Source organism: Verticillium alfalfae, genomic scaffold (assembly GCF_000150825.1).
Source record: "Verticillium alfalfae VaMs.102 supercont1.11 genomic scaffold, whole genome shotgun sequence".
Lineage (NCBI taxonomy): Eukaryota > Fungi > Ascomycota > Sordariomycetes > Glomerellales > Plectosphaerellaceae > Verticillium > Verticillium alfalfae.
Genome location: NW_003315028.1, coordinates 65,868 through 80,159, shown reverse-complemented (window position 1 = coordinate 80,159; position 14,292 = coordinate 65,868). Strand labels below are relative to the sequence as shown.

At 52.9% G+C, this 14,292-nt stretch overlaps 4 protein-coding genes across 4 annotated transcripts in view; 1 reads left to right on the top strand and 3 right to left on the bottom strand.

The window, feature by feature from the left end:
• The window catches only part of VDBG_07855 (predicted protein), a gene marked incomplete at both ends in the record, with an annotated part of 770 nt that extends 627 nt beyond the window's left edge, over positions 1-143 (top strand). Inside the window, one exon of the mRNA XM_003001550.1 lies at positions 34-143. Within this exon, the coding sequence (XP_003001596.1) occupies positions 34-143 (110 nt within the window). The remainder of the gene's footprint in view (positions 1-33) is intronic.
• A 564-nt stretch (positions 144-707) lies between these two features.
• On the bottom strand, positions 708-1,264 carry VDBG_07854 (cytochrome P450 monooxygenase; the record flags this gene model as incomplete). The annotated part of the gene is made up of 2 exons (XM_003001549.1): positions 708-1,150; positions 1,207-1,264. 2 exons carry the CDS (start codon positions 1,262-1,264, stop codon positions 708-710), a joined length of 501 nt encoding a protein of 166 aa, XP_003001595.1.
• A 191-nt stretch (positions 1,265-1,455) lies between these two features.
• On the bottom strand, positions 1,456-2,507 carry VDBG_07853 (cytochrome P450 monooxygenase; the record flags this gene model as incomplete). The annotated part of the gene is made up of 2 exons (XM_003001548.1): positions 1,456-1,794; positions 2,145-2,507. 2 exons carry the CDS (start codon positions 2,505-2,507, stop codon positions 1,456-1,458), a joined length of 702 nt encoding a protein of 233 aa, XP_003001594.1.
• A 7,597-nt stretch (positions 2,508-10,104) lies between these two features.
• VDBG_07852 (VosA) lies at positions 10,105-11,346 on the bottom strand (the record flags this gene model as incomplete). Its single annotated transcript, XM_003001547.1, has 2 exons — positions 10,105-10,997; positions 11,211-11,346. The coding sequence occupies 2 exons, from the start codon at positions 11,344-11,346 to the stop codon at positions 10,105-10,107; spliced, it is 1,029 nt and encodes a 342-aa protein (XP_003001593.1).
• Positions 11,347-14,292: the final 2,946 nt, after the last annotated feature.

Below are 14,292 nucleotides of genomic sequence, written 5' to 3'. Positions count from 1 at the left end.
CGTCCGCCATCGTTGCGGGTGCTGCGGCGACAGCTGACGGTGCCTCGCCCTCTGCGACCGATGCCAATGACAGCGCTGCTGGGCGGAGTGCTGTCAGTTTGACCATAGTCGGAAGTATTGCCTTGTTTGCTCTTGTCGTTTAGGGAGGATATCATGGTTGCATTTGGGACTAGACGGCGTTTGGGTTTCATTTTGGGTATAGAGCAATCAATAAGATCGGACCTGCAGGGATTCTGCACTTCAAAAACACACTGCTGAGCACCGACCACAGTATCATGCTTCTGCCATGGAAGAACGTATCGACTCAATGCTCGTATGTCATCGTCGTTGAGTACATCACAATGCACTGAATCAAGCCGACAGCCAGTAGCACCGCCGGTCTATCAAATCATTTCAGAAGACGGTCAACTACACCATCAAGTGCTGAACTGCGCGACAGCATCGTTCATTGTACCTTAGGACACGTATCTTGACACGGAGTCATACAAGGCCTTCAACATGTAGCAGTGGTGTCACAGGCTGTCTTTAGTGTGGGAAACACTCTGACCAATTTCTTCACGAACACAGACGGTTGTTGCGAACAATTTGTACCTTAATATCAATTTATGCTTCAGGTGATAGGATGGATGACCTGTCTCCATGGTTTGGGTCATGTGAAATGTAATCACAACGCAAAAATTCTGGACCAGTACACACTAAGACTGGCTTCACTCTTCGATCTCGAGAGATTCGAGGTCGATTTCCTCCTTTCGTCTTCTGAACTGAATGCTGGTCTCCGGGTTGTGCATAATCGTGGTGCCCAAGACGAGAGGGTCATGCGAGACCCCAGGCGTGGCCTTCCAATCGTACTTCAAGAGGAGGTGGCACAAGGCTAGTTTTAGTTCGTTGGCCACGAAGAATCGACCCGGACAGGCGAATTTGCCGTGGCCGAACGACAGATGATTGAGGCTCGTCGACACAAGCTGTGCCGTGTGCTCCTTGCCAGGCTCGTCCCGCATACGCTTGAAGCGGTAAATATCGAACCTTTCAGGGTCCTCGTATACTTCAGGACGGGAAAATCCAGTGTTGTTCACGGCAATATGTGCTCCTTTGCGGATGAGAGTGCCGTCTGGGAGCGTCACATCCTCGACCGCCATGCGGCGCATTTCAACTAGATCGAGTTAGAGAGCTTGCGAGGCCCGGAATCAAATGGATTTCAAATCTTACGAAGATTGATCGGCTTCAACCTTTGTGCCTCTTTGACCGCGCTGTCGAGCAGTTTCATCTTGAAAGTGCGTTCTTCGTCCAACCATCACCTGCAGATCTTCACATCTCTCTGCGAAGCGGCTCGATATTCTTCGGCTCCGTGTGCCAACCGAAGAATTACCTGGGTCAAAAGGTCAGTCGTGGTGCGTATCGCAGCAAAGCTTAAGGTTAGTTGGAACACGGCGGGATCGCAGGGATAGCCTTCGGCCTCTAACTCTGCCCACTCGATCGCGTCGTTGAATCTAGGCTCAGGCGAGCCGTTGTCCGCGCTTCCGCTCGGAGCTTCTGACGTCTTTCGACGAGCGAACCAATGATGCGGCGAGATTCCGCGATGGTACTGCGGATTACTTTAACGTTCGGGTGGAGCCAGTTGACCAGAGGTCGGACGATTCGAGGGTAGGTCCTGAGTATGGCGGCTGCCTTGAAAGATGCGACGGTGTATGACTGCGTGATCTCCAGCCACTTCTCATGCCGGCAGAGTTCTTCACCGAGAAACACACGCGAAGATATGCGGGCGACGAGTTCCGAGACAGAACTCTCGATTTTAATCTGCCGCCAGTCTCAGGGCTCCGTTAGTACATCAAACATCCTCGGAGACGGCCTGCATGATCCTCACCAGGTGAGCTTCCAAAGATATGGTGGACAGCAAACACAGCTTCTGATGATAAAGGCTGGACAACCGTGTCTATCTCTCGTCAACATGTTTAACCACAGCATCACGTATGGTCCGTCAAGCCTACGTACTTAGCCGCTGCGTTAATTGCTTACGCACTACTTTTTGCAGTACTTGAGATGGATTGTCGAGCATTGCGAAAGGCTCGAAGCCAGGGAGACCACCATGGAACTCCTAATACCTGTCAGCACGACTCCCACTGGCTCAAGGCGCGGCCTTTGAATACGTCAGACACAGACTTGCTAAAGCGAAGCGATGTCATGTTGCGAATAACGTCGGCGATTGCAGCGGGGAAAACGGTTCTCATGCCACGATCGGTAAGTATGGTGAAAGGGTCGTCGCTATGCAACTCTTTACTATCTTCTAGATACTTACTCCCCTTTGTCAAAAAGCCTTTCTGCTTTTGAGCCTCAAGTTGGGGCCACATAGGAGACACGGCTTGCCCTTCTTTGAAATAAAGGCTCACTGCAGCAGCAGGAATAAGAAGGGCTAGAACGAGCGTGAAGAAAGGTCGATAGAACTGTATCTCGAAGCTGTCTACGAGGTGGCTCAGCCACCAACCGCCCTGGAGGGGCTCATGTTGGTTCATGTCGAATTTATTTGCACTAATGAGCTTTTAAGAGTAAACTGATAGGACGAAAGGTTTTGGCATCATGGGTACATTGTGAGGAGCCAGGTATTATATCTAGGTAGGACAGAGGAGTATCACCATGTCAACTCAATCCCTGACACAAACTGAACTCCGAAGGCATTGTGCAATTTGAAATCCGGCGGCAATAAACAGACAGCGATACAGGTAAATCAGATTATTACATCGAGTGGTTGGAGATCTTTTGGCGGTCTTGATTGCCTTTTCTTTGCTCGGCTCCTATTAGCTGTGGCACGTCGCCAGGTCTCGGGCTGTGTAGATCTGTCTGCACATTAAATAATTCAGTACCAATCAGGCCTGATGGAATGAATCGGGTTACGTACAGTGGATATGTGATTTGCGGCCCAGCCCGCTTCGGGTGTCACTCTCTTGCATTCTCGGACACACAATGTAATCAGGCCCGAAGACTAAGTCTACTTCTGTACCCATTGGCAGCGACTTTGTCAGATTTACTTAGTGGCTGTGTCCAGTTTGTGTGAGAAGGGCACATCTTTTTAAAAAGCCATCCGGCGCAATACATCGGATCCTTTACATGGCAATGGGATATCTCAGGTAGTTGCTTTAATCGTTTTGTACCGCCTCAACGAGGCCTTGATGATATGATTACTAAGATAAGTCAATTAAAAAAAAAAAGATCGAGTCAGAGTGTCTACCATGTACATGTACATGGCTCCGCTTAGACAAATAAAGTTCCTGCGCATTTATTTCATGTTGGCCTAGCAGCATGGGCGTAGCTGTCTTGCGCACATCGGAAAGCCAGCCTGCTGTTTTATTCAGAACCAACCAGTCACCGTAGGCCAGGAGATTGAACGCACTCTCAAGGTTCAAGGGTGAGCTCAAGCAGCTATACACGTCCAGACATGAAGAGCCTTTCTGAAATCGTATCTTACGTCGTGATGCGCCGTCTGACGACAATGACCACCATCATTCAACATTTGTTTTCCATCAGCCCTGCCAGGTTGAAATCAAGTCAAGCAGAGGACTGGAGCTAGCCAGGCTGTTCGCCTGGAAACAGACAACAAGCAAAGGCGGAGTTCGCTAACAAGCCAGATATAAGACACCTATATTAGAAAGACTCCACCATCGGATCTATGCTGCCATCATATACTCCGAACTCCGTAGGGAGTCGGAAGCCGACGTCACTCGTCGACCTACGCCGACAAAAAGTCTTGATTGCTCCCGTGATGTTGGTAGGAGCAATACGATCTCGGACATCGGACACTATGCCTCTCCCCGACCCCGTCCCCTTGTACGATAAGTCGCAAGCGCCAGCAATCCTGCAGCAAGGACGCAAGTGCCACAGCCCCCAGGTAGTGCGAGTTTAAATCGTGTGTGCTGCGCCAGCTGATACAAGCATGTCAAATACAATGATGGCAGGCCCTTGCACAGCCCGGTGATCGTGTCGCACGTCGCCGCCTCTGCATGCTACGCCGCACTGGTCAAATCGTAATGTGACTCAAACAGCATTTCACGATTGCATCAGTTCTACTAAATTCCTCCAAACCTGAGATGGTAAGGACAGATCCTTATGCTATTGATATTCGTTCATTAGTAAAAGCTGATCCCGGCCCAAATTGGTCGAATGCCTTAGTTGGACAAAGCGACGTCGTTGAAGAGCCGGCAAACCTTCCACATGCTTCAGCAGCCCTCCGCTCAGATTACTGAGCAAGATGCATTATGATTTTCGACCCAACCACTAGACCCTGGCCTCGTTCAAGAGCTTTGATTTCAACCTATTAGAGATGTATGGTTGATTTGTTGGAATGACCGGTAAGCCTTTCAGTGATCCGCGGCTTTCGGCCTAGTGGCCAAGTGGCAGATCCCCATGTCCGCAACCCTCGCAATGTGTTATGCTCAAGCTGAAAAGCGTCTCCTTGTAAACGCGAACGTCTCCCATGGGTTGCCACAGATCCGCCGTACTATGTGTATCCCGAATTCAAAATGGAAAGCAGAACAATCGCTGCTAGAGACGATCACTTCAGGCTTGAATCAAAGTCAATTCTCACAGGCTGATGATATCGACCTGGTGGAAAAAGGTATAGGTATCTAGCAATCCCAGGTTTCTGTCAATGGTTGCTGCTCTCATCCCGTTCTCACGCAGTTGCCTTCTAGTAGTTTTATTCCAGCTATGAGTGGATCTTTCTGCTTCAGTTTCTTTTTCTTTTTTTCTTCAGTGTCAGACAAAGAGAACAGCATTAATTGTACAGTCCGCCATCCTACGCAGCTTAGTTATTGGGAGAGCGAAGCCCCAGTCTCATAACGACAATCTATTTGCTGCAGTGCGTCGTGTCTGTCGTTCTTGGGACGATCGAGGTGCTCGGGGGCGCCGACATACACATACTCACAAGGGAATTGTAGTTCCACCGAGTGCCCCGGCTATGATCACTTGCCTGTGGATGCTGACGGAGCTGTAAAACCCGACCGAGAGAGATGGCATCTCATCGCAACGGGATTGAGTGCTACCACTCGTGGCCAGGTCAATGACAAAAAGGTTATAAGAAGACAACTGGGACGCACTGGCCTTTTAAGATGGGAGCGGCTGACCTATGTAGCAACGGGGTTAACGAGCATGAGCAAAGTAAAGGTAGGAGAAAAGGCGCAGAGAATCATATATGTATATGTTATATCCAAGGACAAATTTCCTAGAATTTTGGAACGTTGGATGTCTTTGCATGCTCGAACCCGGACATTCGGAAGAGGCCTGCAAAGGGCCTGCACGATTGTTCGGACATCCGCGAGATCCCACAGCTGCTTGACGTTATACTGCCACCAGAAACTAGTGACGAAACCAAATAGAACGACAAACACTTGTGAGAGGCGCAGTGGTTAATCAGCCCCGTGGCTGAGGACCAAGTTGTTTCCGACAATCAACTTCAAGAAGTAGTGGCCAATTAACTCCTCGACGGCTTTGATAGTTCATACTAGCGCAGCTCATCTGATCTACGACAACCACGTGAAAGACTGTGCAGCCCAGAGGCACAACCTCATCAGCAGAATGTAGACCGTAGTCCACCAATTAGAGCCTTGTAGCGTTGTTCAACGGCCTATACCTGTATCATGGATCAAGTCCCGTGAGTTGGCTTCGCGGGACCGTTCCCCAAGGCAAGCAACCATGGCAAAACCTCGGACGCAATTATAACAATGCTGGTTCAAAATTTCCAATTTTGGGAATCTGGAGGTCGGACTTTGAGTGCTTGTGACAGAGCGAAACAGGTGATCCTCATACCAATTGAGGCCTATGCATATCAGCGCATCACTTTAGGTTACATGGTTGGGGAGATCTCACTCCCGGAATTGCATCAAATCCACTCACGCGAACCAGAAAGCAATAGGCGCTGAACGACAGCAACGATGTTTGCAGACACGCATCTGCGCCACTTAAAGCACCTCGCCTCTAAGCAGCAGATGTCATCAGAAAAGCCTCCCTCCGCCATGGAAACACTAGCGTTGAGGAAGCGGAACTTCACCGCGGGCCCAGCCCGGTCCCATGTGACACACCAGCCGGTGGCCACCACGACGCCAACTCGCAGGCTACGGCCTACGTCCCGGCGAGTGCGGGGGTGATATTATCTACACTCCCTCAGCCCGACGGTGTAACGACAGAAACACGCAGCCCTGTCGTCGTGGCACAATCACAGCAGCACGGTGGAGGAGCAGGAAACCCAACCTCTGCCGGCATTGGTAAGCGGCAGTGGCGATCCCTTTGGTCCGGGACGAGGGATCGGCGCGTCAGCTTCAGGATGTGCCTGAGGAAGGCCCGAGAACCATGTGTTTTAGAGAAGAAAGACGCTGATCGAAGAGCAATCGTCAATCACGGATGCCCCCAACTTCGAGCCTCGCCTCTTGACTAGCTGCAGAATCCTCTCAGGCCTTGGTCGAAAAGCCGCGCCCTGCAGACCGGATTCCGCCACACCCCCATTCCCCGCCATCAAAAGTTCTCACACACCCTGTTCTCGAGAAAGGTTGCGCGCGGCTTGAGCCGGAGCTCATCCGTGGCACGAGGAAGCAGACGCCAGCGGCCCGGACGAAAAACAGAGTCGGCTCTCCCATGGTTCGCAACCACTTGTTGATGACCGACATTGCATATTGGGTGGCAGACGAAAGACTTCGGTTATTGGGCAAGGTATGGCCTCACAACCAGGATAAGCATGTTTTTCCCCAGACATGATGGGAGCGCTAGCACCGCACACGTGTGTGCCTGCGTCGAGGGAACCACCCCTCCTTCAACTGAGTTGGACATTGCCCCCGCCCTCTTCCTTCTCCTTCCCTCTTGAATCCTGGACTGGTCATGTTAAGTGAGGATGTATGGAGTTGGGATGATGATATCGAGCGGTGAAGGGCGAACCCTTGTCGTCCGGCCGGTTAAAAAGCACGACGCTAACCGCATCGAAGGCTAAATCGTCGGACAAAGACCCGGCGCAGCGGAGTCGAAACTGTCAATGAGATGCCAGCCATTCCACACACTGCGATACACATTTGCGCCATCCGAGAAAGTGCAAGGACATGGGGAGGGTAGAGGGGAGGGGGGCAGGGGCGAATTGGCAGCTCAACGAAGGTCGAGTCGACTGGCACTTGCAATGGTGTGGGGTGATGGTGATGCGAGAGGGTAGCTGGCCGAGGGTTGAGCTTACAGGGGAGGTGTGGGCCTAGAAGTAGCCGAGGGCGCCGCAGCGTTACATAGCATTTCGATCGGTGAACTGGCTGGGATTGGGACCTTTCCTCTTCAAGCGCGGCGACATTGTGGAAGCGGAAGTGTATTGGCCTGTTCGGGTGATCAGGTTGTTGAGGCACGCTCGAAAGGAGCGACGGATTCTTCCTTTGGGGGGGGGGGGGAAGAAGGCTTGACGTGCGCGTCGCGATCTGCAAAGGTCACCGTTGAGGCGCTGATACTTGGGATGCTGCTGGGGCGTCTGGCCATAGCGACGCTGCAGGTGGCATGCATGGCCTGCTTTGGTTTGCTCGCCATGGGGCGGGACAGGTTCCCAGGTAAAGAGAGGGTGTGAAGTGATGGACCGAGGAGGAAAAGGCTCAGTGAAGCTACCCGGCCGGTAAACACGTCGGCTCGGTAGCACCTCTTCGGTTCTGGAGCTCGCAAAGGCCACGAGAGAGCCCAAGCTTCTGCGGGCCTCCCCGTTCACCATGTTACATGGCAGGCAAAAACGGAGATATGAAAACTTCATAGATCGCCTACGGTACTCACTTGGAGAGGCAAAGGGGAATAGCCCGGAAAGACCTAGTTGACCGGGCGGCGTCGATGAACAAGCCTGCGACCACCGAGATCGAGGCCCTTCCATGCCATATCAAGGAATCTAAAAAGGGTCACGCTGGCCCGGAGCTACACGAACGATAAATGGCGGCATGTCTTATGTGACGCCTGATATAGGGCGGCTCACGAATATTACGGCGGCACCAGGCATGGTGCTCTGCCCAATGGGCGGATGGCCACCGTTAACATCCTGTTTTCCTGTCCTATTGTCGGCACTGAAGGCAGCTGTGGCAAGACGACGGCATCCCCAACAATTGTGTCCACTCCCTGCTCCTACCCAGATTGGTTTGCCATGCTGACAGCAGGTGGATCTGCTGAAGAGGCATTCCTCGGTTGGCCCATAGTACATCGTGTGAATGAACGCAAAAGGCTTTCGGCAAGCGAATCCTTTGTGTGTGAGGTAAAGTAGTTGGCTGAGGCTTGAGGCAGTCACGATTTCGACGGCAGATCTGACTGTAGTTCTGACAGAAGGATTGCAACCCAACGGTAAATGTGGCACACCGAGGTCTTCAGCGGGCGCCTGACGTGATCAACACCGAAAAGAACCCCGAAACTCCGAGAGCGTCAGTTTCTTGAGGAAACTCGCCGGCCACATTCATCCTGTGACTAGTTTGGTCAGGAACCTCCAATAAGCCAAAGACGATCGAATCATCTTTGTTCTCACCCATTCAGCTCCTTGCCCCGGTCATCACGGAGTATGTCCGGGGTGATCTTGTCGCAAATATGTCCACAGACACAGCTTGGAGTGAACGTCGACAAGACATAAACTTCTCAAAAAGCCTAACCAGAAGCATATATAAGATGCAAAAGTCTAGTAAAAGTTACCGCACAGTTTACAAGCTTATAAAGGTGAAGAGCAAGGCTTAAAATAGTTTCCGTGTCCTACTCCAATAGCTTCATCATTCCCATCATCAATTGCGTCGCTTTTCGACCGGTGGCTCACCGCATGAGCCTGCCTAGCTTGTTGTCAGCATAAAGTCGGATTACGTGCAACCCCCGAGATGAGCCCTGGATAACGTGGTTTGCTGTTGCTCGTTGCCACATGCCGGCATTCCCCTCATCGGACTCCACGATCCCATTTCTGCCTCTCGAATCCGGCGACCTAAGCTTCCCGTCGGTTGACATCTGGGCACCGAAGTCGAGGCCGACAGAAACCATGAGGCCTCTCGGAGCATTGCCTCCTGAGGATGACTGCTACACGCGGCGAGAAACCAGCTCATCTCCATTCTGCCTGACCAATGGCTTCTCCAGCGCCCCTGCGTTGGTGAAGTGCCTTTTTTTAATCAGTTATGATGAAGCAGGCTCCAAGTCCAATGCCGTCAGAAAAGCACACACACGTCGTTCATAAGCTGACAGGGATGTGGGCGAGGCTCAGCCCCCCCGTCCCCCCTCTTCTTCCAAAACCTGCGACGAGGCGACGCCTGGAGACGATCAAACACGACAGGTCGAACGCGAACGCGACGAACACTGTTCATCTGACCTGTTCGTTCAGCAATCCCTGTGGTGATCAGGACCTCAATGATTCCGGAGACGTAGCAGATGCCATCATGATCGGCCGGATCGAGACCGAGATCCCAAAGTCGGCCTTCGCCGAGTCGTCGCCCTCTGCCGCGCCTTTGTCAAACAAAGTGTGCAAGGGGTGCGGCGATCCGCGTCCTGATCTGCTGTCGCAGGTGAGACGATGAGGTGGCAGGTGCACGAGTGCATGAAAGAAGACCGAGTCGTTAACCCTTGACGGGCAGGATTGGTCATGGGAGTCATTCAGATGCAAGTCGCAGAACTCGTCCGCGTGGAGAAGCCGTGTTGGGCAGACAAGGCTGTGTTCATCGCACCAAGAAACGCTTTGACCACAGTGCATGACTTCTGGGTAAGGGGACGAGCATGCTGAGTCATGCATGCCTATAACCTGGGATCGAAAGGTATCCACGGTAAATATGCCAACTGGGGATCAACAGCAAAAGTCAGAGGCGAGGAAGCCCCAATGATATGGTCTGTTAGAATGAGACATGGCTCACATGTAAGAAGAATACGGTAGACGGGTAAGAGTGAATCGTGGTACATGTATGTGTGGTTCAGGACTCTAGTCCGTCATCTCACACCCGAACGACATAGGAAAATAAACAAAGTTGCACATGGGTATATGCCGTAGACGCCAACCATCACGAGCTCCCTTGGTCCCCCCTCTCCATCCCTCCCAAAAGAATGAGCAACCGCACCTACAACACCGCAAACACTGAACTCCATGTCCAATTTCGAGTCTCGAAAGTAACATCAGGAGTAGTCCCGACCCCACAGTCCGTGGCCCGAATCAGGGAAGCGATCTGCTGGGGGGCCGCTGCTGCCATGCATGCTGACGCTCGAAGGAAGGCCACTGTCGCTGCTGTGAGCTGGTGAGGGAAACGGATTCATGCTCATGTTAGGAGCCAAGGATCCAAAGACGTTGTCCATGCCCACACCGCTTGAAGGATAATTGACCCCGAGAGGAAGACCCTCCTGGCTCCGGTGAGAAGCCAGGCCGGGTAGTATGCTTAGGGATTGACGTGGGTGTTCATGCGCTGCCCCTTCTCCTGCATTGAGGTTCGGCTGCGCAAAGGAACCCAGAGTGTAGCGTAACGGGGCGTGTGAGGCTTGCTGTGTCAGCGAGGCTGATGCGCTGCCATGACTTGCTGCGACCGTTGACGAAAATTGCTGTGACGAACTGGCGCCCAGGCTTGGGGTAACGAAGCCAGCAGATGAGCCAATTCTTTGGCGCTGCTGAGGCCGAGTATTGCCCATGTAGTCGTTAAACCGCTCAGCAACTCGCTTGTTGCGCTTCGAAGTCTGAGATTGCCGAGAGTCTTTGCGTATTCTGACACGCACGCCTTGATCGTTGATCGCTCGGGTCAAGTAAGTTGATTCGTTGAGACCTGGGAATAGCTTGTTCGGAAAGATATTGAAAGGCTGAGACTTGATCGACGCGAGTTGCGTGCAGTCTTGACCGCCCATGTCGAAAAGTGTAAAAACTAGACGAAAACGCCCTTCTACTTTGACAGAAACGTCGCCAAAGACAAAATACGCCACATCCTGATTGTCTTTGTCTTTGAGTCTGTGCAGCGAAGAGACGACTGTGCCGACGAGTTTGTTTCCGGGAACGGGCGTTTCGATGTTGTGGTCTCCGACTTTGACTAGATGGCATGTAAGGAAGTTGTATGGATCTTGTGGTTGATTAGCTTCGCACAATTTGATCCTTCGTTGGCTTCTGTCTTACTCGATAGGAAGAGTCCTGCTGGATCGCGCTGATGTGACACGTCGAGCTTCACAACTGGAGGAGGGTCTAGTGGCTTCCGATCTGGTACGTGTCAGAAACCCACGGATCTGAGGCGGACAAAAATGCTCACCCTTGTCTTTCCCACCTGCCACAAGGCCAATGACTGGCTCTTGGCACATTGTGAGCACGTAGTCGCCAGCCGATATGACCGGGTCTTGCGGAGAGTCAAGTCCAGAATATGACTGGACATTGGCAAGACCTGCCATCTTGTCGAGCGACGGCCTCTGACCAGTATGCAAGATGTGGAAGTCCCGCTGGTATAACGACCCAGCGTTGCTCCTTTTGCAATCTGGGCCTTGACGTCAAGCACCAGGCAGGAGTTGCCCGTCGGCCAAGACGGAATCGTAGTCTGGCACTTTTGTGACGGTCTGTTGTCGAACAAGGCTGATCTGTTGCTTTGAATAAATGCGGAAGCTCCTCCTGCCTTGCAGGATGTCTAGGTTGTCGGAACTCTTTCGCCTAAGCAGGCTGACGCGCTCTCGAGCTTGTGGGTGATTGAGATGGATCCTAAACACCCAAGCAAGATGGAAAGATAATGTGCAAGACTGAATCCGCTTTCGTCTGATGTCGAAATGCTTTGATCCAGCGGAGTCGATCCGTAAGATGGCAGAAGAGAGACAGATCGACAGGTAGAGCACACTCTTGAATGGCGGGGGATCCTCGAACTTTGTACGGCTCAAGGTGGGAGGGGTTCTTCAAGGTCTGAGCGCGGGTAGTTCGAAAGGGTCCCGAGCCGGGCGAGCCCCTGGTCGTCGAAGCGCGGTGATCGTACACAGGGTGCAGGGGCTAGATTTCGGATGATGGGAGACGCGCCTGCGTATACCGGGGTGGCGTCAATGCCTTGACGTTGATGGGATGATGGTGATTGCTCGTCGCAAGAATTCTGAGGGTGAATATTGGACGTTACCTGGGAGGTCAAGAGCCGGCTCCTAGCAGATATGTAGTGGGAGTAGCGCCGAGAGACGCAACGCGGAACACAGAATCTGTTGCGAGCACCAGTACCCCGTGCTCACAGATGCTTGGATACTATTGCTACCCTGCGCTTGGCCCGCCAGTCGCACTACTCTATGCTTCGGAGTAAGGCGGGAGGCGGAAGGCAGGATCGAGTGTTGGCCCTTGTCAGATCGGATAGGGCAGAGTGTGATGGGCCAGGCAAGCGTGCTGTGGAGAATGGGTGAGGTGGAGTGGACAGTAGAGTGGAAGGTAGAGCTGCAAATGACGGCCCAGGCCCAGACGGGCGAACCGGGGGAGGTGCGTTAGGCGTGTAGAGTACTCAGGGCACACGGGGTGCAGGTGAAAGTACCTGGCGTGAGTAGCCACTGGCGCGTGCGTCTGTTTTGGGACAGAATCTGCAGGATGGAGCAGCGAAAGAGCGACGTATCGAGGCATGGACGGTCAGGGCCGCGTCTGGACTGACACTGCCTGTATGCGCCCCGTGTGAGTTAAAGAGGGGGGTGACTCAGGTACGTGAGTGGAGAGAGGGTATAACTGAGCTGACTAGGTATAGCTGGCATGGGACGGGAATGCAAGACAAGCAGGCAGTTGTAGGTAGAGACTCGCAGTGTGCCTCGACCGTGAGTGATGGCTAGAGTACTCCAGGGTCCGGAGCACAGGGGATGAGCCTATCCTGGTGCGGCGCGTGAGCAGGCACGAATTCACCCTGTACTTGAACCAGAAACGGGAGAGTTGGGACCGTTGACACCTCTGCTGCAGTTCCAGTCGGTCTGTCTCCAAGGTGTCTGATGCAGTATGAAGTTGAAACTGAGAAGAGCCTGGCACGGAGAAATGTAGAGATGACAAGACCAATTCTTCAACCGATACAATCGTGGCGCGGCTCAAGGATCACGGAGAGTCCGCAAGCAAGGAAGTGAATTCTGTGAAGCAATGGATGATAGATTGGCCTTGGTCGGGGGTGTCGTCGAGTTAGAGCAACTCGATGGGAGCAATGACGACGTTGTTTAATGGCATAACGATCACCCTGGTCGACCGACAGGGCCTGGCATTGTCTGTGCCGAAGTGCGCTGCAGCTTTGCCGGTCGGGGTGCCCCAAGTAGGGGGAGTGAATGGATGAGGGGGAGAAGAATGAGGAGAGAGATGTGGTCGGTTCTTTTGACAGGTGTGTGCGCTCGTGGTGTGAGTGCTGATGGCAATCAGAGGACGAAGCTGGGAGGGCGTGCATGGACCTGATGGGCCGCCAAGGAGACTGGCTATACCATGCTTGCTATGGCATGGAATTCTGACCACACAAGGGCGATTGAACGACAGACGGCCACTGGTAGGGCACGAGGGACTGAGTCCTCTGGCCTAGTATGTTGGCGGATGGACTGGCTGGCTAACTAACCTGGTTGGATTGAGGACTCCAGACTGAGTGTAACAGCAGCAGGGGTGGTACCGTCGCGCTACCACGGCTTGGTGTTGACCTCTGTCGGCACACCCGGTGTCTCGTCTCTGGCTGAACAGGCCCTTTCGGAGTGCAGGGGACGGGAGGACCACTTTGTTTTAGCGGCAAAGACGATGAGCTGCGTGGTTTGCAGATGGGGGGACGCCGTTGATGTTGGCCTGGTATCGACGAGGGAGGCCTGATCCATCTGGCAGCATTGGTGGCTCATACATCGTTCAATTCTGTTCCTGGGACAAGTGACTCGCTAGGTAGCAGACCATTGATAACAGGGCCTGGGAAAACACAATTAGGCTGCGCAAGATGCGTCGACATGGAGCTTCAACGGACGAGGCCTTTGCGGAGGTCAGCATTGATCAGGGTCCGTGGCAAGCGTGACAGAAGAGGTTACAAGGGGTACTTTAGCCGTTCTTCGGGTGTCTGCCAGGCGTGGGCCAGGCCAGGACGTCAGGACGGTGAAGATCTGGTCAAGCGACCATGCTCCTCGTGGCTCAGCCTCGTTTCCCCCATGTCATGAGAAGTCTGTGCGATGCTCCAGAATAGCTCAAGGCATGGACAGAAGCTCTTGAGACATCGTTCTGGAGGCGGACGGGGTCTTGTGAAGTCCTTTCGCATGGTCTGCATTGTAAAGAGGCGTCTTTTTATCACATTGATCGATCAACCTGTCCTGTTGAAGGCTGATGGCAAACGATCGAGCAACATAGCCAAGATATCTGGGATGGATAACGAAAAAGATTGGTAACGAAAAAGATTG